The sequence below is a fragment of the Micropterus salmoides genome, unplaced genomic scaffold (assembly GCF_014851395.1).
Source record: "Micropterus salmoides isolate LMB-PRFRI ecotype aquatic unplaced genomic scaffold, ASM1485139v1 Ms_hic_scaffold_3, whole genome shotgun sequence".
In the NCBI taxonomy this organism is placed as follows: Eukaryota; Metazoa; Chordata; class Actinopteri; order Centrarchiformes; family Centrarchidae; genus Micropterus; species Micropterus salmoides.
Genome location: NW_024042261.1, coordinates 18,410,469 through 18,437,936, shown reverse-complemented (window position 1 = coordinate 18,437,936; position 27,468 = coordinate 18,410,469). Strand labels below are relative to the sequence as shown.

Genomic DNA, 27,468 nt, shown 5'->3' with positions numbered 1-27,468 from the left:
ATGAATAGCTTTTTCCCAGCAGCTAATCTTAAGGCAAATAAGCTGATGAGGATTTTCTCCACCATCACCACCATCTCCTCTTCCTCTTCCCGACTATACAGACTCCTCCATCCCTCCCTGAAGGCCCGGATTCAAGGAGAGGCTGTGGATGATGACTCTAAATGAGGTGGGTGCAGAGCTCCTCCGCGCAGTGCGTATGTGAGAGGAGAGAGGGAGTTTTTATGAAGGTGATGGTGGGGAGGGGGGAGTGTCGTCAGCTATCATCGTCACTGTGACTCGGAGAGAGAAAAGAACCCAGAGCCCTCCCCTTCTCCTCCCGCATCTCTACCTTCTCTCCCTCAGCCTCCACACCAGCAGCCAGTCTGCTCTCAGTCATTCTGCCTGCGCACAGCTGAGGCTCAACATCCTAACAGCCTCCTCCTCCTCCTCCTCCTCTCTCTCTCTCTCTCTCTCTCTCACACACACACACACACACTTTCGCTCAAACAAGGAAAGAAGAGAATACAACAACAGAAAGAGAAGAAAAGAAACCAGAGTAAGAGGGATGAGGATGGAAGTCTATAGTGTGCCGGCAGTTCCCTGCTGCCGTCCCACGCAGTTTACACGGAGCTTCATACCCCCCGTGCTTCTCCTCCTGCTCCTAAGCATCACCGGGGCCGTCCCCTCTCCGTTCCAGCTGGCCCCGGACACCCCGGCCCCTGCCGAGCCCACCCCGACCCAGGCCACACCTCGTCCGGACCCCTGCGAGGGACGACCCTGCTTAAACGGGGGCTTCTGCCTGGCCCTCCTGTCCGCGGGCAGGCCAGAGGACACCTGGGAGTACACCTGTACGTGCAGCCAGGGCTTCACCGGACGCAACTGCGAGGTATGAACCCATTTAGTCTGTAGCAAGTCTGCGAATGAGTCTGATCTTCCTTAGTTTTTGCGTGAGAGGATCAGATGTTGAGTGAGCACGGAGTGGAGGACTAGGGGTTGTTTGTGCGTTAATTTTGATGTTTGGGCACAACCTTAATGCCCCTTTTAACCTAGGTATTTTAACCTAAGTAAAATCTGAGTAGGTACCAAAAGCGCTCTATAAATAAACTGATCCTATAATTAGTAACTGCACAATGCAGAGAAAATGGGCGTTTGGTCCAAGTGTTAATTAGGCTAGCCTACTTTACAAAGCTGAGAATAAAGAACTGTCTTTGCTTATTATTTTTTTTAATGGATTTTTATTTTGGTTTTGTATTCAGCACATTATAGTCACTGGGATCTATTATAGGCTAATTTATTTCTTCTATCACTTCTACTACAATCATCTCTCTGCTGAAACTAAGGAGGGCTCAATCTCAGATGATGTGTGTGATAAACCTGCATCACATCTGTGTTTTTGATTAGTATGAGTTTCCATACATAAAGGTGTGTCTGAGTGCACTGTTGGATGTTTTTTTTAAAAGGAGCATGTGCTGTCAATGAGACATGGAGAGGAGTGCTGCGTTTCTGTGGCAACAGGAAGGATGGTGCTAGGGAAGACTATAGATGTGCCTGTGTGTGAAAGAGAGAGTATCTAATCATGTACTGTGTGAGCTGAGTATTTTGGACACATTCTCCTGGTGAAGTTTTGTATTTACATCTGTGCCAAACTAAAAGTAATGCAATGTTAAAACTCTTTGGGGATGCTACATGCATTCATATGCTGCAATCTAATTTGCATGTGTACTGAGCATGGGTGAATCTATTAAAATCTGGGATACTGATGATCAGGCCTAAGGACCCCTCTCCACACTTAGGTGCTGTTTACTTGCAGGTTCCGCAGCATCTCTGAAGTGCCTGAGCAATGCTACCTGTCCCTTTGAATACAATTTTGCATGATAACATCATAGTTCGTACCCAGCTGATACTGGACTAGGTCTGCAAAATCGTCAGACTGATGCATACAAAATAGATTTGGGCATCAAATGTCCACTTGTTAGCTTTTTTTTTTTTTAGAGCTTTCAACTGCTTCTCATTGTATTTAGATTTGGTTTACCAAAGAATTTAATACATTTTTGTTCAATAGAAATTGCAAAATGTAGATTTGAATACAGATCGCCCCAGAGAGTCTCTGGAAAAAATGCATGAATATGGCTAATATTAAAATATTAGACTGTTAGAGGAAAGGCAGGATTGTTTCAATTGTATCACATTGCTGGTTTGGATTTGTACTCCATTAGAGAAATGATTTGTATTATTTTTGTTTAAGAAAGCCCAACAAGGACGGTGTCAAGTAGAGACACACCACCTCCATGCTATGGTACATGTACGTGTCCCTGAAGTTGATATAGCCTACACACTTTTGTTCTTCCTGCTGCATTGGTTTTTACACTTCCACCTATTCAAGGACACCTGAAGTTCTGAATCAGCTCTCTTTTATTTTGATTTAGCACTTTATTGATCTGCACATAAACCTGCTCTTCTGGTGGACTGCATGAATTTCATTTGGGCTTTACAATAAAAGGACTGTGGCTGAGCCTCTGTAGCAATGGGCTCAATAGGCAGCCGGGCCTCTGAGTCATGCTGAGGTGAAGGAGAGCATCCGCCAGCTGCACAGAGGATAAATGAGTCTGCTGCTGCATCACGGAGGGAAACGGCAAGGTGACTGGGTGAGTTTCAGCAGAATCACCAACAGGTGGCAGCCATATCCCCCCCTTGTGTTGACATGTGGCTATGCATACAGTATGCTTGCTTATCTTGTTTATGCATGCCCCTATATATGACAGGTGAGCATGCTGGTGGTGTGCAGTCAGGATTGAAGCCTTTTAGTGGACCATTTAGCCAGGGACCCGATAACCGTCTCCTTGGCTGTCCTGGTTTCATGTCTCAGAATAGAAAGCAACTGCAGCCTGCTTCACTGCGCTCTGCTCCACACAAACCACAGAGGACGATGTTGTCACACAGCCTGAGCTGAGGCTGGACAACACATGGAAAGGGAGGGGTGGCATTTTCAATTTTCATATTTTTCATGCTGCAAAGAAAAAAGACATTTGTCCTTGAGTGCTGTGCCCACAGTTGTCTTCTGCTGTGAAATCCTGAAACAACAGCATTCACTCCAGCGTTATCCCTCTTATGTGCCAAAGCTCAGGTCCTGCATAAGCCCTGAGCCGGGCCCGAAGGGAATCATCGATTTGTGCCTCCCTCCCCCCCTCCCGCTGGTTGTTTCTTCTCCATGGAAACTGGAGCATCAGTCAATTGAGATTTGGTAAATGACCTGATTGGCTGATTTGCATCCCCTTTCCTCTGCATGCGTCACAACGCTGATGGTCCAGCAAGAAAGGAAAAGGGGAGATCAAAGAAACAGATAGAGGGAAAGAAGCAGGAGAAATGATTTAGGGGGAAAGAGATGGAGGGATTAAAGAGCGCGAAAGAGGATGGGGGAAAATAAAAGAAGAACTCTTAGAATAAAGTCCTGGTTTTGGAGCTCAGTGAAGAAATAGTGTAGTCATTTACTCATCCTCCTTTGTCTCCTTTTATCTCAAAATGCGTCAAACCTGTGGTGCTGTACACACAGCAAGATAAGAGCAAAAACCAAGCTGAATAGTAAATAGTAGGTTTAGGATTATCACAGCACCATGCCTGTTGATTTCAGGATACTTTGCAACATTTTCTTTCTGTCTTTTTTATATTATCTAGCTATGTTGCTAATCCTGCTTTGTGACTTACCCCCCTGGCTGTGTTTTACACTGCAGGAATCACAGCAGCCAAATGCAAACCACCAGCAGCAGGCACCAGGGGAAAACAAACCCACTCTACTTGTTAAACCCGCTGAGTTTTAATATCGGCCTGCACCTTTTCCCGGATGGCGGCCCTGTAAGCTGTCCTGTTGGAATTCACTTCCACTGGCCTTTCCCGTGAGTTATTAGCTTCTCAGCCTCTAGCTTATTCATTATTGAAAGGCCTGTTGTGTGCCCTGATGGATTTGGCAACTTGCACTACAACACAATAGGGCTGTGGCAGCGCAAATCAGCCGTCTGTCATGAAGCATGTCCCGGTAGCACTTGCTGGGTTTGCGCAGCCATTCAGCAAAACGAAAACAGTGGATCATAGCAGAATTTGCAGGCTGAAGTGAAGTTTGAAAGCCACAGCATTATGAACACAGGATGTAATTTCTATTTTACTGTTATTTGGAGAGGGGATGTGGGGCTGGAGGTGGTGAAAGAGGTGATATCACTAAGGAAGCACTGAAGTAATTTAGCTGTTTCTGCAGCAAATAGTTTTGCCTCAATTTAATAAGCTCGCACAGAGCATGTCAGAGCTGTGATGGACTGGAGGCCTTTTCATTCTTGTGATGAGGATTTTTAGATCTCAGCTGAGACTGTTGCTTATCACTGTTTCTTCTCTCAACGTGCAGAGCTCCTTTCTCACTCACAAGCTCCTCACAGTTTCACTGTTTAATGAGCATCAGATTTTTCCCTTTTCTATCACCTATGACTCTGTAAGAACATATTAAAGTAGTAGTTTGATATTTTGGGAAATTATTTTGAATTGAATTATTATTCTTGCCCAGAATCAGGCTACAACCTCACTACTACGTTATAGTTTTAAAACGCAGCACTTTTGCTACATTTACTCCTTCAGTCCAGACTAAAACAGCGAATCTGAACACCTAAAATGGCGAAGTTTAAAAAACTTTGCCGACTCATTTTCATTTTTAAAACTCCGGGGTAGATGACGCAGAGAGATTTTGGCATCCTGTATCATCATGGCGTATCAATCTCTGAGGTGGTTCTTTGCCATTGCTTTTCTTCTATCATCAGATCTTCTGCAGCTGTAGAGTAGACAATCTGCCTCCTGTTTACACCGTCACGCGCATGTCCAGTGCCTAGCCGTTTTATTATCGACTGATACGCAGCTAAAATGCTAGTGAGGACGGAGATCGTGTTAGTTTTAATACTTTGTTTTAAAATGAAAACATAGTAATGTGGATGTAGATCGATATCACTCTCATGTCTGTACGGCAAATATAAAGCTACAGTCTGTAGCTGGTTAGCATAGCTTAACTGTGACCACATGACTTCAGGAAGTCACTACTCCTAGTCAAGAAACAGCCCCAGTTAGCATGCCCTATTGTAGGTGGATTTCCTAGGACTTCTTAAACCTTTGGACAGAGCCAGGCTAGCTGTTTCCCACCACTTCCATTTTTTATGCTTAGCTAAGGCTACATCCACACTACTACATTTTCATTTCAAAACGCAGACCTTCTGCTATTTCCCATTCAGACTAAAACGTCGAATCCAAAGACCGAAAATAGAGAAGTTTGAAAATGCTGATGACCCAGTTTTTGTTTTAAAACTGCGGGGTAGCATATTTGTGTGGACAGGTTAAAACGTAGAAATGATGATGCAGACGCTCACATTTGGCTTCCTGATTGGGTCACATAAGTCATGAAAAGCAAAAGCACAAATCTACTGACAGTGTTTTAGTTTTGGTATTTTCATTAAAATATTTTGCATTTTGCAAATAACACTTGTAGCCTAAGAAAACATCTGGCTCTAGCTTTATAGCTAACAAGACATGAGCATGTTATACAGTATCTTGTTAGTTTAATTTAATGTACAAAAACAATCACAAAGTTCCATCACCGGGGGGTTTTCTGAGGGTTATGTGCCAGACTTTATCTTGGCCAGGCGCACTGACTTCCTAGCATAAATTGTAATTTTTATGTTTCTGTTCATTGTACAGATTTAACAAACAAGATTTAATATGTTAAAAATTGAGCTTCAGATGCGCTTGAAGGCAAATTTTGTCACCTTTGGACAGAGCAATGCTAGCTGTTTCCCTTTTTCCAGTTTTTATGCTAAGCTAAGCTAACCCTCCAATGGACCACACATGAGAGTGGTATCAATCTACTCATTTAACTGTTGGCAAGAAAGCAAATAGACATATTTCCCAAAATGTCAAACTGTTCCTTTAGACTTGTTGCCATATGCAACAGCATGTAGACATATGATGCACCACCCCCAGTAAAGAACTAGATGCACTTCAGCCAAATTCTTGAAATAACCTGCTTTGCATTGGAAACAAATTAAATGATCAAACGCTTGGCAGATTTTTTAGTCTCAGCAACAGACTAAAGATGTTAATTAGATGTTAAAATGGGAATGCAGTGAGAAACTTGCAATTTACATCCAAGATCTTTTCACTTGCAATCCAGCCACTGAAAAAACTGTCAAGTAGAAAGTGACATTCATTTGGTAAAGACAGAACATGTATTTTCCTTTAGGCTGGATGTGACAATCGTCCCACGCACTTTAGCATTAAAAAACATCCACTTCCTGACAGTGAAGGTAAATAAAGCCGAGTCCTGAAGCTGTTTCATTGTAATTGGGAGAAAGGGGAGTTTCTGTGTTTGTGTGTGTGGCGGTCAGCTCTTGTCTCCTAGGACCATTCCCTCTGCTGCTACAGATACAGCCTGAACCGCATCCAATTAAGCAGAGCTCAAAGCTCATCACCAGTCTTTGGTCTCTTTGATATCCCTGGCTTGTCAGTAAGAGGGAAGATGGAAGCCATGAAGAATATGTCTCTCTCTCTCTCTTTATCTATCTATCTGTCTATCTGTCTATCTATCTATCTATCTATCTATCTATCTATCTGCATAAACAGGCTTTCCAATGGTATAGATTTTTTTGCCAAGAGGCATTGTTACAACAAAGAAATAATATACCAAACAGAAATTGCGATTTACCATTAGTAGGGCTAAACATACAGAGTTTGTTGGATTATGGAGCAACGGGAACAGATGTGGGATTAATTCCCGTAATGTGTCTTACATTATAAGATCTTTTGTGTGCAAAGTTGGCATTTTGGCCTGAGGGTGGTGCTGGAGACAGCTAATCAAGTGTCCAAAGTAGAAAGAGTTCTCTCTTAAAAACCCTATATGGCAAAGACAGAAAGAGATTCTGATTTCACTAAGTAATTGTTGAAGTTTTGACGGTTGACTTGGAAAACGTGCATCATCATGTAATCAGTTACTGATGGTTTGATGAAAGCCGGGATGCTACTTTGGTAAAGGATGCTTATAACCCTGCCGATAATTTTGATACAGCTACTAGCCATCAGCAATAAACAGAGACACCCTCTAGCTATTATCACTGAGCTATTCATATTGATGTTCTTAGATGTTACGAGGCGGACCGTGCTGCCTTTGAACAGGAGGGTTTGTGCCCAATCACTTTGGTCATTTCCATATCACACGTCACCTGGGCTTTTGATCTTGGCTCAGTGAGGCCTGATACATATGGATAATACAGGAGATGAGTGGCTCAACACCTTGTACTTATGCTCTACATGCTGATGGATCCATTATGACACCTGAAAGTCATGTATTGGATTTAGTTTCACGTAATGTATTTGATCCGGTTTGGTTGTACAGTAGCATTTGCAATTTGGATTCTATGTAGGGTTAAATTCTTAGCCACGCGAGCAGCGAGATTCTAGAGATGACAATGTCGATCCACAATTTTGGTTATTGAAAGGATTGCTGTGACATTTTGTACAGACACTCGTGGTCCCTAGAGGAAGAATCCTGCTGACTTTAGTGAGCCCCTGATTTCAGAGTGAAATTCAGTTTAGACTTTCATGTTCCCGTCATGAAGAATTGTAATACCTTTGGTGGTCAATTAACTTTTACTCTAGCACCATCGTCAAGTCAAAATTTCACTACTTCACTACTTTGATTTATAACAAAAACATGAAAAACTGATCTTGTGTGTTAAGTGCTTACAAGTGTTAGTGTGTTAGCACCAACTAAGCTGAACATGTTAGCATGCTGACGTTAGCATTTAGTTCAATTAAAGCACTACTGTGTCTAAGGTCAGCCTCACACAGATACTGCTATGTAGCATGGCTGGAGAGTCTTGTTCAAATAGTAAATCTCACTATATTTCAGGTCACTTTACGACCACGTAGATCACTAGATCACTAGATCACTAGAAATCACTAGAAATGAAAATGTATTTTGTGTTATTTAACCATAAGGCAGTTAGGCATTAGACAAGTTTTAGACAGTATTCACTAGACAATTTCTTACAGAACAGCACAGAATTCATTTTGGAGGGAACGTGTACACACTCCTCTGCAACAACTTAAAGATAATAAAATCTGTCTGACTGCGGCCATGTTTCATCTCTGCTTCTTTCTTTTTTAATATTCTTGTTTCCTTAAATACAGTCTAATAAGTTGCCTTTCTCAAGCACTCCTGACTGCTCACATATCTGCTGCCCATATTTCTTATTTTATCGTCGCCACTCATCATGAAGAGGGCTCTTACGTCCGTGTCTCTGGCTTGTTAATTTTCCTTATGTCTGCCGCTGAAACTTCCCTCCCTGTCCTGGATAGAAGAAGTCATTACACTTCTCCCAGTGGTTTAGTTTAGGTGTTTTTTTATTGCTTTTTGTCTGCCCTCATTACTATTTATATCTTTAATGGAGCAGCGAGTTGTGTCACCATCCACAGAATAATGTCAGAAAGGGCAGAGCAGCTCTTACTCAGCAGCAATTCACCTCTGTAATAACCCTCTGCTCTGACACCATCATTGTACTGTCGCTTCTAATGACTAGTCTTGTTGTTGTTGCTGATAATGAGTGTATGTGGCACAAGGGAGGTGTGTGTTTCACGTTTACATATCCCGGTGGGGACTTTAACCTGAATGCACATTAACTGATGGGGACTCATGGGGACGCTTTAGAGATGTTTTTTGAGGGTCAAGATTTGGTTTTAGGGTTTAGGGTACAATTTGGTTAGGGGTAGGGTTAGGGTAAGGGCTAAGGTTAGGCTTGTAGTTGTGATGTTTAATGTTAGTGTATAGGGAATGCATTATGTCAATGAGATGTCCCCACGGGGATAGAGGAACATGTGTGTGTTTGTGTTAGAAGTGGAAATCGTGAATCACTGCACTGATCAGTTTCCAAGCTAAGCGGTTGGATCACTGTTTCAAGGCACTTTAGTACGTACAAGCAAGTGAACGCATCACCGTTCATACAACGTGTGCTTGTGCATGTTAGAGTGTATGTGCATGTGTTCATACAAATCCCCCCTCCCAGACCTCTGAATCTCCGCCAATTCATCTTATCCACAAATTTCACTGTGTCTAATGTTGTGCTCATTAATAATATTAAATGGGAATTAAGAATGGGAAAGTCATCTGGCTACATAGCTAGCTATCTACTTAGCTACATCTATGGAAAATTGAAAAAACAGCCACAAAAATGCTGACATGAGATCGACATACTGTAGCTGTACAGGCTGTTGTAAGTCGACATAAAAAAGGGGCTTCAGGTTTGTTCAGGTAACTACTTGCAGCAACTATCACAGCTTATGTGTCTTCCTCCCTCAATACATCATGAGAATGAGTCCTATTATAAGAATAATAAACCCCTCTTATAATAACCTTGTTCTTTGTTGTCTTCCTTGGATTCATACCAATAAAACACATTATAACTAAGAAATATAGTATTAAAATATGCATAAATACACAAGTACATAAATATTCCCTCATGTCGTAGCCTCGAAGTGTTTCTGGCGTAGTCCTGCCTACACTCAAATGTTGTTTTTGTTTTGTGTTTAGCTCTATTTTTACATACTAAACTGCTAATAAACAGCAAAAAAGAGTGGTGTCATGTATTAAGTGGATGGACAACACTCACTGGGGATGCAGTCTGCAGCTGTGAGGGAGAGTCTTGGCTGATAAAAGAGTCAATGAGGAGTTGGTACAAAAGTGATGAGGTGTCCTCCTTAGTATAAATAGTGGCCAGATTGCAATTGGGTCAAGTGATGCCCATTAACCCACACAAGACTTTTTTCTCTCCATATACAGTGATATAGCTGCAAATGATGAGTGTGTTCTAAACACGCTTACTTTTGTGTCGATCCATAGAAAATAATTAAAAAGTTTTGTATTAGAAAATAATTTTACTGTTTCTATTCATGTGTGGGGGTGGTTGGCAGGAAGTTAGCAGGTTCGGCCAAAGTAATGCTCTAGCACACATTGTTCCTGTAGTGTACTAACCCAGGGAACATTTGATTAAAATGAATCAATGGGCACTATCTTTGAACACAATACTGAGCTCTCTAAATACAAAATAACTTCCTCCTCAGACTGGAACATGAATGCATCATCAGCAATGGTGGAAGGATCCTTTACTTAAATAAAAGTAGTAATATAAAACTGTGAAAATACTCTACTTCAAAAGTGCTGCATTCTATACCTTACTTAAGGAAAGTATTATCAGCAAAATGTACTTAAAAGTACCAGAAGTAAAAATGTTCATAGTGCAGCAAATGTACCCTGTCAGTGTTTTATTATTATAATGTTTTTGGATTAATGATAGATAGATAGATTTGTCAAACAAGATGAGGGAGGGTAAGAGGAGTGACTTCCTGTAGTGGTCCTTATCACTGCAGAGCTGAAGGAGTCTCTGACTGAAGATACCTTCTTGTCTGAACAGTAGTTCAAGCAGAGGATGTAAAGTGTTCCATAATTTTGAGCAGTTTGTGCAACATACATGCACCATGATTAATATCCCTGCTGCATTAATGTGTATGTTAGGATTTAGCTAATTTAACCTACTTTATATACTGTTGGGTATTTTAATCTACAGCAGTGCATCATATTCTGTAAGGTCATCCCGTTTAGCATCGCTGTCCTCTGAGAACTACGTACTGTATCTCTAAAAAGTAAAGTAAAAACAGCCGTTTCCAGTTCAGTTTTAATAGCTTATTTACATTAAGAAGTAGGATCGTATTCTCTACCCTTAAAGGAGCACTAACAGTTCACCTTGAGTTTAACAGAAAAATTAAATCATTCCCCACATTTGGAGATACGTGGTTTTCAATGGACAGGAAAGTTATGAAAAAAAGTAAAGAAACTAGTAACTAAAGCTCTCAGACAAATGACAAAAAGAGTAAAAAGTACAATATTTGCCTCTGAGATGTAGTGTAGAAGTATTAAATATTGTAAAATGGAAATACTCTAGTAAACTATAAGAAACTTTTTCTTGAGAAAATGTACTTTCACCACTGCTCATCAGAATCCCAAATAAATATGGTGGTCTGTGGTTGGGGGACCCTGGGAGGAGGTGGGCCAGCTTGCGAGTGCCAGAAGACTGTTCCCCCTCGAAAACTGAATGTTAGCATAACCTCCACATTTGGGGTTATGGCCCAGGAGAGGTTTTGGTTAGGCACTGCAGAGATAGGCAGGTTAGGGTTAGGGGTCAAGGGAAGAGGAAACACAAATCCATGAGGAAACAGACTTCGACACATTCTCTGATCCATACAAGTGTGTTTTAGTATGTGGAGGAGGAGGAGAGGGGCTGCCAGCAGAGTCAGTGTGTGTATCATCCACTGCTCTGTTGCCCTTCTTTCTTCCAAATGACGGTGACTCAGTAACAGATGCAGAACTGACTCCTGCTGTCTCCTCCTCCTCAGACAGACACACACAACTTGTCAGTTAAGTTGATCTGACAATATGTTATTTAATGAAGCCAACTGGGAGACAAGCCAGCGTGCTGCGGTGTGTGTACTGGTGTGTGTCGTGAACGTCTTCTCTTATAGCTGCAGACAATACATGCCAGCTTAATCCAAAAAACATCCCTTCAGGACCAGCAGAGCACCTCCAACAGGGAGCAGAGCGAGGCACAGTCACCAGCCTCAGGCTTTAGACACACAGATTAGCCTGTATTAACAGCTGGGCCTGTCTGCCAGTTGATAGCAGAGGCGTTGTGGAAAATCTGGCTGTCGGCTGGGCATTGTGCTCAAAATGTATTCATCAAAAAGTAAAATTTTCGACCTGAAATAATAAAGTTTACCTAAAACTGGGTGTTTGTAAAAAGCAAGATTGATTGCGGGAAGAGGGCGCTAACTCAAATGGACACATTGAACTTAAAAAGTATTAGCACATATGAGTATTAACTTTTTACATTTAATTAATCTAAATTACTTAAATATAGTAACTTCAGTTTGAGTTACATAAACATATTTTACATAAATCAAATGTCATCAAAACTTGGAAATTGTATTCCTGGTGAGAGGTTGAGCAAATAATTGAGTTACAACGAACCGTTGTCTTTGAAGAATTTATTTAACAAAAGAGAATAAACAGAGAAGTACTACAACAAAATCAGCTGGACCAGAGGTTCTGTCTCCTAAGACAGTCACTAATGTCTGGCCCAGAGCAAAGGGCTGCATGATCATTTACACAGTCTGAGCATCTATGTTTTGGGGAACAAAAGATCCTTGACTGGTCCCAGTCAAGGAAGGAGAAGAACAGCTAGTGAGGAAAACAATCAACAACCCCACATCCCTGACCTAAAACCCACACATGTGGACAGACTGGAATAAGAAGACAATAATAAAGATGGAGCAGGTAAAAACAATATATAAGACATAATAAAAGGAGAAAAATAGCACTCTTATAAGTACTTGCATAAAAGATGATAAGTGTAAGAAGACAACTATTTTCTGCCCTTACAAAACTCAACTTCAAATCAAGTAAAACTATAGTGAAAACTGCATAGTACTCCCAAACAAGACTGAGACAGAAGGTTTATAGGATCCCCAATTACGTTAAAATGGAAAATCCTTTCATACAATTATTTATAATATTTCAGCTTTCAGATCCAAAGTTCAACTTTTCTTTTATAATTTTGTCTTTGAAATTGACAGAACATTTTACCTCTATTGGGCTCCATCCTCCCCATAAAAGCAGACATTATGGTTTAATTCATGCATGACGTCCACTGCAGTGGACAGATACTGTATTTATTTTGAACCATTTAAATTGCCATATCCCAACCATCACGTGGCGGACCCCCAAAGTGTTGTCTACAATTCCATTTGATTATAATCTTTTACTTCTCTGTCATTTTGATATTCTGCATCATAAATTCAGAAAAAGGGAGGGAAGTGGATATGCACCAAGTACTTTAGAAATAACTGTAAAATTCTTTTATTCTCATTTTACCTATGTAGATTCAGCCTTATTTTGTGTGTTTTATGTATGTATGATGATATAATTTGCACTTGAAAAACTTTTTTAGTAAATGTTTTAAAAACATATAGTTAAATATATTTGGAAAAAAGTTTATAGGCATAGTTTTTCACTTGTTCAAAAGTAAAAACAAAATTAAAAATAGTTATTACATTGGGATTTAATAATTCGTGCATGAAAGGAATATATCAAGTGGTCATCAGCTTCTGTATAAATCTGTCTTCATAAAAGCAGTCAGTGTTGACTGGATTTGAAAGCTTTTCTTTAGTGTGTTGGGTAACCGGTGAGCAGTGATTTGCGTTAAACATGGGTTTGAGCTGTGAGGGAGAGTCGAGCTCTCTGCCGGGAGGAATCAATCCTGTCTGGAGCTTCATCTCCTGCTGATTCATCCACCTCCAGCAGCTCTGCTCTGATCACATCCATCCTCATTGATCAGCAGTAAATCGTTGTTTATCAGTGGGAGTGTTACACATTTATGAGAGTGCCCTCATTTGGCTTTTTAGAAATGTTCACAAGATTTTATAAAAGTTTTGAAACTTAAAAAAAAAAAGCTGCTAATGTTTTTGACAAATATTTGAATCAAATACGTGAACTGAATGATGTCCACTCAACAGATCTAACCGGGCATTTGATTTGTTTTAATGTACGCTGTGATATTAAGATATTTGAACAATGTATTTGTTTTTAGAGTACCAATAATAGGCATTTAACAATAAATGCAGCAGTTTTCTTTAAATGTCCCTTTGCTACCTTCTTGGAAACAGTGTAGGCTATCTTAGTGTGGTTACCTCAAATCAAACAACAGGAACAGCAGGATTTAAACAGGAAACACGTCAAATTAAACATACTGTGATTTTGTTAACAGTGAGCCTGGAGGACATTCTTAAATTTAGGGGCGGTATTAAGAGCAAGAAACACTCATTGAACAAATATCTACAACAAGGCTGCTTGTCATAACAATGCTTAGGAGGTTTTAATCTTCTTCTTAATCTAAATCTATCCAGGCAGTCCTGGGATAAATGTGCATCAATATACTTTTTTTCCTCTCAAGTAAGTCCAGTAATTAATGAGAGAAAAGCACAAGTATTCAATAATGCTTTATCCCACAATGTTTAGTTAATATACTCTAAGAAGAACTATGTTCCTTCATTTCCATGAACATGGAACATGAACATTAATCTGCAGCTGAAAATAGTCCCCATCAAAACTATTTACTCTTGTTTTTATAATGTTTGAAAACTACAGTGCTTTTTACGAAATTATTCAGCATTTTTTAAGAAATGTAACTAAATATAATAAGTTTTTAAAGATTTTCATCTTCAGGTGGTTCCAATAGGTTTGGGGATATGTTGACAATAGCAAAATAAGAACTGAGCTTTAGAGAACAACACTGTCACCTTACATTATTAACATTTATTATATTTTGTATTTTTTTCTTTGGACAAACTGAAAAAAGAAACACATTAATCTACCTCAGATCTTTAATACACACTGCTCTGAGTGCCCTGAATCCTGTTTGTTATTGTCGGTTCACATCATCCTTCCTGTCATCCCTCGCCCTCCCTTTGTCGTTGTTTGAACATGTTCTGTAGGCGGTGTTGCAGATCACAGTCAGATGGTCTGGAGCTCCTCAAACAGAATGAAAAGCTGCGTCCTCACTGTCCTGGCTTCTGAAAACATTTTCTCCCTCTTTGGGGGAAAAATCCGGTGGGAGAACAGCGATGACACACGTCCGGTCTCGCCTTCTTCCGTGAGGCCCTGTTATCATTGCTCTGCCCCCTTTCCTCTTCTAGGTTCTCCATGGCAACAGGGCAATGACAAGAGGAGCCAAAAGATCAACAGGTGGAGAATACATAACACAGAGCGGAAAATGCCAGAGCCGCTTCCTTTGCGCCTGGTTGCAGACTTTTCTTTTAATTCAGAAAGGGAACAGAACAAATCACTTGGCCCACATTAAGCACTCAAGGGTTATTGCTCCTTTGTACGATCCAGGTTTATACAGAATTATATCTGTGCACAATAGCCATCCTGCTGTTACCCGACTTCTTGAGAGGCAGGTAAAATGAATGGTGATAATTTACGTCAATCTTTTTTGGTGACAATGGGAACAGGATGTTCCATTTCCAGTGTTTCAGTGACAAATTCCCTGTGGCAGCAAGACCAGCTCCAGACCCATTTTTAGCCTGACATGAAGCACAGAATGATTCTGGTTATTTGAACATTTGCTACACACCTATTTAAAACAATAAAATGTGACCTGAAAAAGCAACAAAAGCCGCAAGACACTTCATGTCTTTGATTTAGTTCCAGAAACTGTTTTGCTTTCATGCCAGCGCCCGTTTAATCATGTCAGCAGTAAGTGTCACCTTTTTTTTCATACAGTGGATATCTAGTTTTGCAAGGAACCTTCTGTGTATGTAGGTCAGAGCGAACAGCGAGCTCGTAGATCACCACACGGAATGACATCCATCTCTACCAGCTGTGGCCTGAGAATGGGAGACTTTCGTATTGCATTAGAGTGTTTGTCTCCTGCAGAAAGAAATTTATTCACACCATAATTCATCCTTTCCACACTCAACCTACACAGTATCTATATCTAATCTTGTTACAATAAATTTACTATATAATAACTAATGTTCCTGCTCCTCAATAAGTCGGCTCACAGTGGGCAGCAACTTTTTATTCAGAAGGTAATGATGAAACAACATGTCATACAGAGAGACAGCTTAAAAGCTAGGAGGAGGGCATCCATCCAAATCATTAAGTCTTCTGTGTTGCACAGCAGAGTCTGCATCTGATTTAATGGTTCAGAGAAGGCAGCAGAGAGAAAATACAGAAAAAACACATGCTGACCCAGTGGTGTTGTTGCTATAAAGATAGCGTACCTGTGATTGGCAGAGAGAGTACGGGGTTTTGTTTGTCCTGTGTAGGTGGGAATATAAGCAAGAGGCTTGTTTAGAGCTAACAGCACAGTTAACTCTTTTTGTTTTGGCGTTGGCTTTGGCCCATTAGCCTATCTGCTGTTCACTAATTAACTGTCAGCGAAGCCAAGTGACGCTCTTGTTGTCCTTTTCCTGACGGACGCTATAGTACTTTGCTGTTCTTTACTAACAGGAAATAATGCACTATGTGCAGCCACAGATAGCAGTCATACTGCATACTTTGCTTTGATATTTTGCAGCTGTGAGCAGCTCCTATGTTTTCTTTCTGCATTGTTTTGTAAGCACTCTGCATTTCCTGCAATTTTTTTTTCTGCAATCTGCATTTTTAGTATGCATAGGGGCTTTTAACTGATTTGATACATGTAAGTCACTTTACTTGGCATGAGGTGTACTACTCAGCCGGTGACAACAGCTTAATAATATCTTCTGTAGCTCTGGAGGAGCTTTGTCAAGTCTGAGGAAATTACCCTAATGATATCATCTAGGTTATGTAAACATTTTTAACAGAAAGCCTCTGTTACAAATTGGACTCGAGGGCAAGGATTTTAAAAGAGTCTAATGATTAGCTGCAATCCATTTCAAGTCGGAAATTGATAGCTCTGAGTGGTTATTCCTGACTTCAATCCAAATGCATTTCCAGAGAAAACGAGGACGCAAAAGCATCTCTTAAGGACATATATCAATCACAACAGTGCCATCAGTGAAGAGACACGGCGTATAAAGTAAGTCAACTATCTTGCTAGTCTTTGCTCATTAAAATAACATATAACAGCTCAAAATGTGTGCCGAGTGTGCTCAATAGTGTGAACCACAGCAAGGGTTAACTAGGGACCACAGGAGTGAGGACTCTTCTGTAAAGTTACTGTTTACTGTTTGCACCGCCATATTGCTGTAACGTCAGGTGTGTTTATGTCTGCGAACTCTGGCTAGACGGATCTTACCCGAGTTTCCTCTCCGTTGCACCTTTCTGTGTCGGAGGTCGTTTTGTTTTTAGAAACCACAGTGCAATTTTATGATTCATTTAGCTCACTCATATGTTTTGAACTAAAGCATATTTAAAAATAATGAAAAGTAGACAGCGAGCAAATAAATCTTTGTGGCATGGCTGTAAGCGACCCACAATTTGTCATTTTTCATATTGCAGCAGTGCTGCTCCGAGCTAAGTTAGAGGAGGAATAGTCTAAATACAAATGAAATATTTCGTGCCTAATATTTCAAGTGATGCAGTCTGTTCTTGTTGTGACAGCTAAAAATACTGTTGTCTCAACACTGACACAGAGCTGATATTAAAGTTGCAGCTAATCAAGAATAACTGTGGTGTTGTGAAGAGTCCTCACCAGAGAAATGATCTATCAAGCAGACAGACTAGCTGTCATTGTAATGTGAAAAAGCTGCATAAGAGAGATGTAGCCCCAAAGAAAAAAAAAAACCCTCTGTCTGTCAGTGCATCTGCTGCAAGAGCTACTTCTAATAAATTCACAAAGAGCTTGAATGCTCCTGATACATTTTAGTCCCCATCTGATAGAATGGGAAGACAGACAATCATGTCCCAGCCCTCCAGAAGAGACGCCCCATGTCCCCTGCAGCCCCGACTCTACTTGGATAGGTATGAATAGAGGCTTGCAGCACATCATCTCTTAAATCAATCTACTCTCACTTAGTATTCTCTTAACTCCTCCTAGTCTTCTTGGTCTCATTTTCTTTCCTCTGCCCCCCTCTATCTCTCTGTCTGTTTTGGAATTTGGCAGTTGAGAGGTAATTGTCTTTTGCGGGATGGTGTTGGACAATCATGGGGGGTTATTTAATGTAATTTGTTTCATGACAGCACAGGGACCCTTGTGGAGCAAAGTAAGTGTCCACCTGCTGTGTGTAGGTGTTTGAGTGACAAATTTTGGGCAAAGAAATGAAACTCCAATAAAATATGTAAAGATGTGTAGGAACAGAAGAGAGACAGTGCATCGATGTAAAATATTTGGAAGGGCAGTCTCACCTCATTAGCATGTCTCCCCCCTCTTTCTTTCCAGTGCTCCCTCATTTGCATCTATTTATGCATCAAGGTGAGACTGAATTTATCAAGGTGCTTGGCCATGTTTGCATAGGCTTCATAGATCCAAATTTTAAGAGAGAAGCTGCTCTTTGAAGCCACTGGGACAGGAAGCGATGAGGAAGTTCGAGCGAGAGAGGGAGGGATGGCGGAAGCTTTGATGTGCAGAAATAGATAACATTAAAGGCTAGCTGCTGACAAAAACACACTTTCTGGCCACAACGCAGGCGTCGTCCTGCATTACTGGATGGTTCAACAACTTGGATGAATATGAAGCAGATGGCTGCAGACTGAAGAGTCTTTATCCCAGAATGATGTGGGATATGATTTTGGAAAATTTAGACATAATAAGGGACAATAATATTCTGTGAGCCAATTATTTATCCTTCTTTTGGAATGAACCCCTGCATGGTTTCATATTTAACAGTTGATGGTGAACAAATACTCGGGCTTTGCATGTTTTCTGTCTCTCTCTCGCTGTCAGAGAGATGACAGCTCGTCAATAAGTGTGCTCATTAGGATGCGTCACATGGCTCAGCCTGATACAGTACATACAGTTACATACAGCTATGTGTATTATACTACATAGCTATTGCCAGAATGTTTAAAAAAATGAGAAAATCTGTTTTGGGGACATAAATTCTTCCTCTAGATGCAGTTAGTGTGCAAGTACCCTTGAGCAAGGCTGTTTAGTGGTATCAGCGGGCAGCTCTCAGGAATGAGTGAATGAGCGTAATCTATCTTTCTCCTGCTACGCTCCCTCAGGCTTTGCTGTGAATAATAATATGTTTTAATGAGGCTGCATGAAGGGCTGCACAAACATTATGTTTGGCTTGTTGGTCATTTTCTCCATCTTTGTATATGTGGTGGATAGCTTTGTCCAGTCTTCATTTAAGGCTGGTTGGTTAGAGAAACAACAAAAAAAGACGGATGTTTAAAGAAACCATAACCAACATTTGTATTTCAGCTCATTGTTTTGATTTCTGGCCCGCAACTTTACTGTTTTGGTTCCTTCTCACTGCTGTCATCAGTGTCTGTTTTCAGTGAACTGTATGCTACCTGCTTAGCACAAACTGGGAGACAGACAGTCAACAAGTAGATGGTGAACATAGTGGAGAGTTTAGCTCCAGATACAGCATATACTTTGTGAGTTGGTAGAGACCAAAAACAGAGCTAAAATAAATCAAGTTCCCAGAAACACAACTCCGAATGAATGCTAACTTTGCTCTATATCTGCTGGATGTGTAAATGGGTTACTTCACCATATCAACTTGAAAAGGTGAAAACTTTATGCAGGTTTAAAGCTGCATTAATGGATTTGTTTTTGGCCACTTGTGGGCAGTGGCCAAGTTTCTAATATGAAATGTGGACACCTTATTAAATTCACACATCCAGCCGACACAGAGCAACATTAGCATTCATTTGGAGTCGTATTGCAGAATTGTGGTCCGGGAAAACCAAACTAATGAGCTATAAGATGACTCTGTGGGTTTGACACTTCGAGTGACCCCTTTCTCACAAGTAGTCATTAAATCTATGGTTAATATTTAAAATTCAGATTTGTCCAACTTTAACGTCTAGATTAATTATCTTGTATCAGTTGTTCAAAGTGTGAGTGAGTGCTTTAGCTCTGTCTGAGACTTGTCAATCATTCCCACAGATACCTGGACAGACAGCTGACACAAATGTGATCAGCTACATGTTGGAACAAGTTGGTGAAGTCTGCAGCCTCTTGGAAACACATGCAAGTTAATATACTGAGTAGAAATCTTCTTTCCTGTCTTACTGAAGAGAGGAAAAGATACAGTATTTACTTAAGGAGATCGATGGAGGAATTGTATTGACAGTGTGGAAGCTGCAGAGCTGGATGCTTTTTTTACAGGAACTGTTGATGTTGCTCCTGCTAGTGCACGGAAGAAACTGGGCCAAAATATTTGAGTGCAAGAATGCAAGAAGCACAAGAACACATCTGGGATGTGGTTTCTCTTTTCATTTTCTTTTTCTGCCTGTTTTGATTTTACAATATAACACATCGTGCTGATAAAACAACAAAAAAAGCATCTTTTCTAATTAATATTCCCATTTCCAGTAAAGTTTCAATTGATCTCATTTGTTACATGTAAAAAGGGTCACTAGAAAAATCTATTTCTGTTCCTTTACTCAAGTTTCTTTTTATTACAATATTTATTTATTAAAAGGTCTTGTTTGCACCTCAGCTCTTATATCACTTGACAGCTGTCAGTCTCTTCTTTGCTGATGATTTGATTCATGTCTGTCTGATTTGCACTAAACAGGCAAAGGCCTTAGGACTTTTACACTGCTGTGTTTCTTAAACTATAAGACACCGTCCCTAAAATGGGTCACTGGTCTGCTTCTGTTGGTTGCCATTTCACAAGAGCATTAATATATTTTAATGAGACTTAGTCCCAAGACAACAACACAATTATTCACTCCCAGGCTCAAAAGATTAAAATGTTATTTTATTTTTATGATATGGAGGGATGAGGCCTTTTTCTTATTAAAATAATGTCTCACTTTCAATGAGATTGTAAAGAAAAGATGAAGTGACAAGAAAAGAAAACGTGCCTTTAGCTTTTAGCTAAGCTAAAGTTTTCCCAACACGAGTAAATCCTACCAGTCTGCTTGCTCCTCCATTCATGACCGTTATAGAAATGGGACAACGTCTCTGGCTGAGTATCTAAAACGGTGTATTTAAGTTGCGTCTGTTTTGACAGCAGACGTGATGAGGCTGGATCATGAGGGGTTTCATGCTAGGTGGTTTTCTGACTGACGGGTGAAATAAATCAAACAACAATAATGTCTGCCTGGGATTCTGACAGGATATTGCTTAAATACTAAACCAGAAGCTCAAAACACTGCATTACCCTGTTTTTGAATATTATTGAGTTAATGTGGTCGATGGCATAAGACAATGGTTGGGCAGGTGAATACATTTTTTTATTGTACAAAGGATTGCCTTTTTGGTAGAAGGCAACAAACCTTACTAGCAGACATCGTGGAAATGAATCTATGAAAATCTGTGTATTTAACTTGTGAGGCATGGAACATGCAGTGGATTTGGAGTTTAAGAGACTGTGCTTGTTTCAAGACATGTAAGGAGGCTCCTGTAGATGGAGAACACACTAAATGTCAAACATCCTCTGAGTTGACATGAAATGTTGCTGTACAGGAACACAAAAATACCCTCCTAACAAATAAACAGTTAATACCAAAATAGTAAAGCATTTATCTCGCTCACATATTTTTCACATACTTCAAAACTAAGCAATGGTGTTATTCACAGGGTTTGAAATTAAAAGCCAGCCACCAGCCAGATCCTAAAATATTCACAGTTGCTGTGATTCATCAAGTCTTTCACTTTTATTCGACACTTACGCAGTTACTCAGCTCGTTTTCCATCGCTTTATTGTATTATGAAAAGAAGCAGAGATTAGACTCGCTTGCAAAAATGTTGATCCTCTTGCTACCATGGCCTTTGAACAAAACCTGCCAAGGATAGAAATGTTCGACAGTCTTGCATCATGATGTGGGAATTACATAAAAAGCCTAAACAGAGCTTGTTCCTTTGACAAGCTTGTAGTCACTTTACAGTATGAGACATTTTGACCGTCTACAAGAGCAAATCTATGTAAAACAGTTCTTCTTCTTTCTCTTACATATGCATAGTGGTACTTTTGTAGTATATAGTAGGTTTGTAGTTTTCACAGAGGACAACAAATGTCCGACTTCCAGAACTGTATTCACCCAAAAGCTCTTGTGTCTTCATCACCTACCATCTGAACAAGTCCTCTCCTTCAGGATTCTTTACTCTTTGGGCTATTTGCTTTATTTTATGCTTCATTCAGTCCACTTCTTCCTGCTCAGCTGCATTTGAATCCCTGAGTCACTCTACTCATAATGCATTGGGGGAAAGTGCAACATTTTCCCAGGATTCACTGTCTGAAACAAAGATAGACACTCAAAAGAGTTCCTGTGTCTATGTGAAAGCTGTAGTACACCACAGTAGTACATTTTTCACTTGATTAATACAGTTAATTATGTACCAGCGGCAACTTTCATGTCTTTTTTAATGTAGGCTCTTCTTGATATAGTCAGATCACATCCTAGAGCTCAAACCTCATGAGAGTAGACTGTTCGGGGGTGGTCTCTATTGAGGGATGATTTTCAGGGATTATTTTGTCACTATCATGAATTAAATATTTTGTTTTAGCTGGATTGCGGGTGCTCATTATGCACTGCACATTTGAGATAAAAATTACTGCTGGCTATATGAAAGTTTAATTTGGTTCATCTAGCTAATTGCTGTGTGATTTATTATATAATTACACAGTATTTGTTCCCTGGCTGTTATAGTCAAATAGCTCTTGTTGTAATTCTTTAACCGTGGTGATGCAGTGTTTTTTTAACAGTTATTGATGTAGTTGTGTGTTGTAAGTTACGTGGCTTGTGTGTTGGAGGGTTGTACTTTCCCTCTCCAGCCTCATATTTCCTGATATTTATTTCCTCTGAGATTACACAATGCAGCGAGATGCTCCAGTTTCTATCTGTAGCCTTGACTTCAGCAAATAGCGAAATGCTTGACAAACACACGCTCAGTCTTAAAAACAAGATGGATCTAGATCAGATGGATAAATTTTTAACTACATCTCTCATTAGTAAAACATGAAATGTAAGACCCTTGTAGACACATGAGGTTTCTGCTGATAGTCAAACTGCAGTGAGAGCAGCACATTATCATAATCTGAAACACTGGGTCTGAAAAGTAATGATTCATATTTTCAGTTGATGAACTGGCCTGAAATATCATCCGGAAGTGTAAGTATAGTTTCACTGATGAAACTTAATAATAAGCAATTTGATGAATGTCTTCACTGTATAGGCAATCCAACTTAATAATTCAGAATGGCAATTAAAATGGCATCAAGTGATGTGTTCGGGTCCTCACATAGGTCAAACCATATAGTCATTGTTCAGGCACAATGAGAGATCTGGATTTCTGTGAAGACGTACTTCGACGAGCAGACAGACAAACCACAAGTCAAAGTGCTCAGCTGCCACTGAATTTCACTTCAATTTTGACAATGGCAACTTATTTTGTTTCTGGTCGGGCTGTGAATTGGCTAGCAACAATGTAGCAACACAACACATGAGAAACAAGTAGGACACGGCTCTATTTAACAGCTAACAACAATACCGCAAATCAAAGCAACTTTGGAGATCCCCTGCCTTTTAATATAGCGCCACAAGGAGCTCAAATTTCAGTTGAAACAGGGTTCTGATCTTCCCGCAGTATGCTGCTGAATCAGATGTTTCTGAGCTCGAAACAAACTTCCAAGCGGAAAAAGGGACTGGAGCATGCTGATTCAGCCTTTAGTGTAAAGCAAGCAGACCGACGTTTCAACACTACTGTGTCTTCATCAGTCAATTTCAGTTTGTCGAATGCTTTGGTTTATGAATATTACCTGCAAAGACATTCCCATCAGCCTCATCTGTACTTAGTTTTCAGTGCTAATTAGCAAATGTCTGTTTATTTAAAATCTTTATTTTCAAATCTTTTTGCCTTGATGTGCAATGTGTGCAATGTCTGTGACACAATAATTTCCCCTCGGGGATCAAAAAAGTATTTCCAATTTCTGATTACGGTAAACATCAGCATGTTGGCATTAAGGGAGAACAAATCAAACAGGAAGCATGATGAATATCGTTTGTGTAAGGACAAGGTTAAGATCTTAGCATTTCTATGGGATGAATATCCTGCCATGATTCCAAACTGAAAACAAAGTTCTGAAAGGTTGAAACTGTGAAAGTGCTTGACAACTCGAAATCTAACAAAAAGGTATTGCAAATTATTAAAATCCCTGCAAACATTTTTTTGTATTTGAGTTGTCCTTCTTCAGAACGGCAACACTCTTTTTTACAATGTTGTGCAAACAAGTGTTCAAATTTGTCACTTTTCTCCCAGTGTATTTTTAGGGTTTGAAACCTTGCAAATGGTGATCTGAAAACTGGTGTGCACATGTTGGCAAAACTTTTTTTGTTTGATTTGATAATATGGTAATGTCACATTCTGGATGCAAACTGCCTCTAAAAACCACAGAAGAAGAAGAAGAAGAAAAGAAGAAGAAGCATGTTGGCATTGTCATTGTGAGCATGATAGCATACTGATGTTATCACTTAGCTCAAAGCACCACTGTAAGTCAGGGACAGACTGGGAGTAAAAAATGGCCCTGGACTTTGATCCAGACCAGCCCACCAGAACGAGCCCTGCCGAGGAGATACAGTGCCAGCATATAACATGTGAACACATCAAATGCCAACACCAAATCTGAAGCCATCATTTTGTCTTCCCCCTAGTTCCTGTATGTTATTAACCTAGAACAACAAATTTATCTGATGTTTATACAGGGCTGTGTCATATTGGAATCTATAACTATCCATGAGTTGTACTGTGGAGCCAGTAAGTTCTTGTAAACATTCTTGTAAGACTCAACCTTGTAAGATTTCCAGAGAACAACGATATCTGCTAGCCTGACGCCTGAGCTACTGTCTCTACCTTTTCAGTCTAACTGTTGTCTCCCTAACAAGGACAGTTACATGACAGAAATAACCAGTCCCCAACAAATGCTTTGTCCGGAGAGTGGGCTGATCAAGAAACAAATTCCTGGGAAATTCAATGTTTTTGACTGTTATGATAATCAAACAAAAGACTGTAAGCTATTGTATTAATGTGTCATTGATACCTGTGCAACTGTTAGAAACCTCATTTGCGACTGATATAACGTTAGGAATAACAACAGCACTACAAGAAGTCATTTTGAGGCACTTTGCAGCACCTGCCTCGTGCGACTTATTTTTTTTTGGCCCTCAACTTTTCAGCACCACATTTGCGTTTTGTGGCTAGAGGTTAGGTCTGCGTTTCACCCGTTTCATTATGTTCTGATGTGGATTGTGTAATTGATTGACATAGCCAATCCTATTAAAACTGCCCTTCTCTTACCCCTCTGAGACAGTCGATCAAGGCACATACCAATCAATTTCGCAATTTCTAGTCTGTAAGTAGGTCTTTGCTCATTTCCGAGATGCAGCTCATTCAAACAAAAAATAAAAGCAGGAAGGGTCTGAAGATGTTGTGCAGTCAGGGTTCAAACTTCACCAACAGACACCAAAGATGCACCGTGGCATCAGAACCTATCTGCGTCCCTTCATCTCCGGGGGAATGTTTATATGAAATAGATTTTTCCTATCTTAGCTCCTGCAGATATTTTTTCTTATTTGTGAGCAAGTGTTTTCATGAGAGAGTGATTAAGCAAATGCTATCTGCATCTATTCTCCCTCCTCAGCAGGGGGGTGTTATCGCTCTTACTGAGGGAGGAAAAATGGTGATAAACAGCCCAGATGAGGAAGTAAGTGGATTACAAGACGGATCGTCTCTCTGCAGCATGATGGAACTCTTTGGGCAAATATTGATACTGTGTGTGCAGGGAACAGGTGTGGAGTGGGCGTGAAAACACACACACACACACACACACACACACACACACACTCTGTGTATAGTACAGTGAGCTAATTGCTCTCACGTTGCCTAGCTACTGTAGCCATGGCAACACATCTTGATCGTTATAAAGGAGCTGTAGAGAAATTTCAGGCAAACTGCCACTGAGTGTCCATGTCAGCTTCTCACACTGTCACCTCTTCCTGTGATTGTGTGTGTTCTTGCATTTGTGTGTTACCTTACATGTATTTTACTGAAAAGCCTACTTTAGGTTAGGAAATTAAGGTTAGATGCTTCATGAAAAAGAGTCTAACAAGCTTTGCATTGTGCATATTCACAAGTTTCAGATTTATTTCTCTTAGGAAATGGTTTAGAAAAGGGGTAGGGTTATGCCTTTTTAAAATATTTTTGCTGAAGGCAATGTTTGCTGTTTCCTTATATGCCACACAATGATTGGGCATTAAAGTCCAAACTATAAAATGAAAGATTTAGGCTCTCTTACCACTGCAATATTTTTTACACAGTCCCTTAGTGTGAAACTTTTTGTTTTCTTCACGTGTATGTTTCAATTGTATTTTCATGTGCAGTGTGAATCATCACTGGCCTTCAAACTAAATTTGTGTGTGTGAGAACCTGATCGACCTGGCCATTAAAGTGTTATGACCTACCGCTCAAATGAGTCACCCATTGGCAGTAAGTGGGTGATAAACTGCTGAAATAAAGTACCCAGTTAACTGCTGTTATGAAACAGCTGACAGCTCCAACAGGGTTGTAGGTTCACAGGAGCTTGTTGAATTTTGCTGCTGGTCTGCCTGTTCAGAGCAAACCCTCACGTTCCTGAAAGCAGTGATTGAAACAGGGAAGAGACCCAAACATTATACCTATGTGATTGGTGACTGTCTTATTCTAAATACCTTGGACATTAACATGCTACTATAACCACTTCCACTCCCCAGGGAAGGCTTTCAACAAGATTTGGGAACCTTGCTGCAGGTTGCAAACTACCATAAAATTTAAACAATAACTGATTTTTTTTTTGCCAATTTGTGGGCAGCAGTGAACTTGTTAGCAAACAGTTTGGTCTCTACCAAGTCCTGGGGTACAATAAATATCTGTCTCTTCATGTGCTAAAGGCTTCACTAGCTAGTCTCTAACTGTGTCTGCCTGCTGTTTGGTCATTAGCAGGTAGTGTACAGTGGGCTTTTAGAGCTTTTTCTCTAAAAACAGCTGCCGAAGGCTACGCTATGAAAGTAAAGTTGTGGGCCGGACAGCTAAACAATGAGCTGAAACCAATTTCCTCCCTTCTGGTTTATATATCCCGACAAAATTTATCCCCCCTTCAGAGTGATCTACTTCAATAGTGATGCAACTTATCACAAAACACACGGTTCGGATCGATCCATAGTTTTGTTAGGGTTAAATTAATTTTAAATGAGGAAAAAAACCCATCCCCCCCTCTGTTTTTTACACAAATCGCACCCTGTGTGTACCTAACACATTGACTAGGCGCTGACAGACAACAGTGTTTAATTGTTTTGATCAAAATTATTGCTAGGGACAACTCAGGAGTCGCTAATTCCCTTGGTTGAAACTCTTCTGTACTATAAAACTCTGGAAAGCAGAGGGAGCTGTAGATTCATTAGCAGTGACCCTTTTTAACATTGTCATTTGATACATTGTTATTATAAAAAAATATTGATTTTAGCCACTTTAAGGTCTCTTCGGTTAAACGTTCACACATTGCACCTTCTTTGCTGGGATTTGTTGCCATTTAGCCACAAGAGCATTAATGAGGTCCAACACTGATGTAGGTGATCAGGTCTGGCTCACAGTCAGTGGTGGACAAGTACATTTAGTCAAGTAGTGTACTTAAGTACAAATTTAAAGTACTTGTACTGTGCTTAAGTATTTTCTTTTTCTGCCATTTTCTACTGCTACTCCACTACACCTCTGAGGAAAATATTGA

General features: G+C 40.1%; 1 protein-coding gene and 1 long non-coding RNA gene across 2 annotated transcripts in view; both read left to right on the top strand.

The window, feature by feature from the left end:
* The first annotated feature begins 311 nt into the window (after nt 1–311).
* dner (delta/notch-like EGF repeat containing) overlaps nt 312–27,468 on the top strand; it is a 57,060-nt gene continuing 29,903 nt past the window's right edge. Inside the window, exon 1 of the mRNA XM_038693188.1 lies at nt 312–865. Within this exon, the coding sequence (XP_038549116.1) occupies nt 545–865 (321 nt within the window). The 5' untranslated portion in view covers nt 312–544. The remainder of the gene's footprint in view (nt 866–27,468) is intronic.
* LOC119882873 lies at nt 16,698–20,216 on the top strand. Its single transcript, XR_005440561.1, has 2 exons — nt 16,698–17,551; nt 19,650–20,216. It is a non-coding gene; the product is annotated as an uncharacterized LOC119882873 (long non-coding RNA).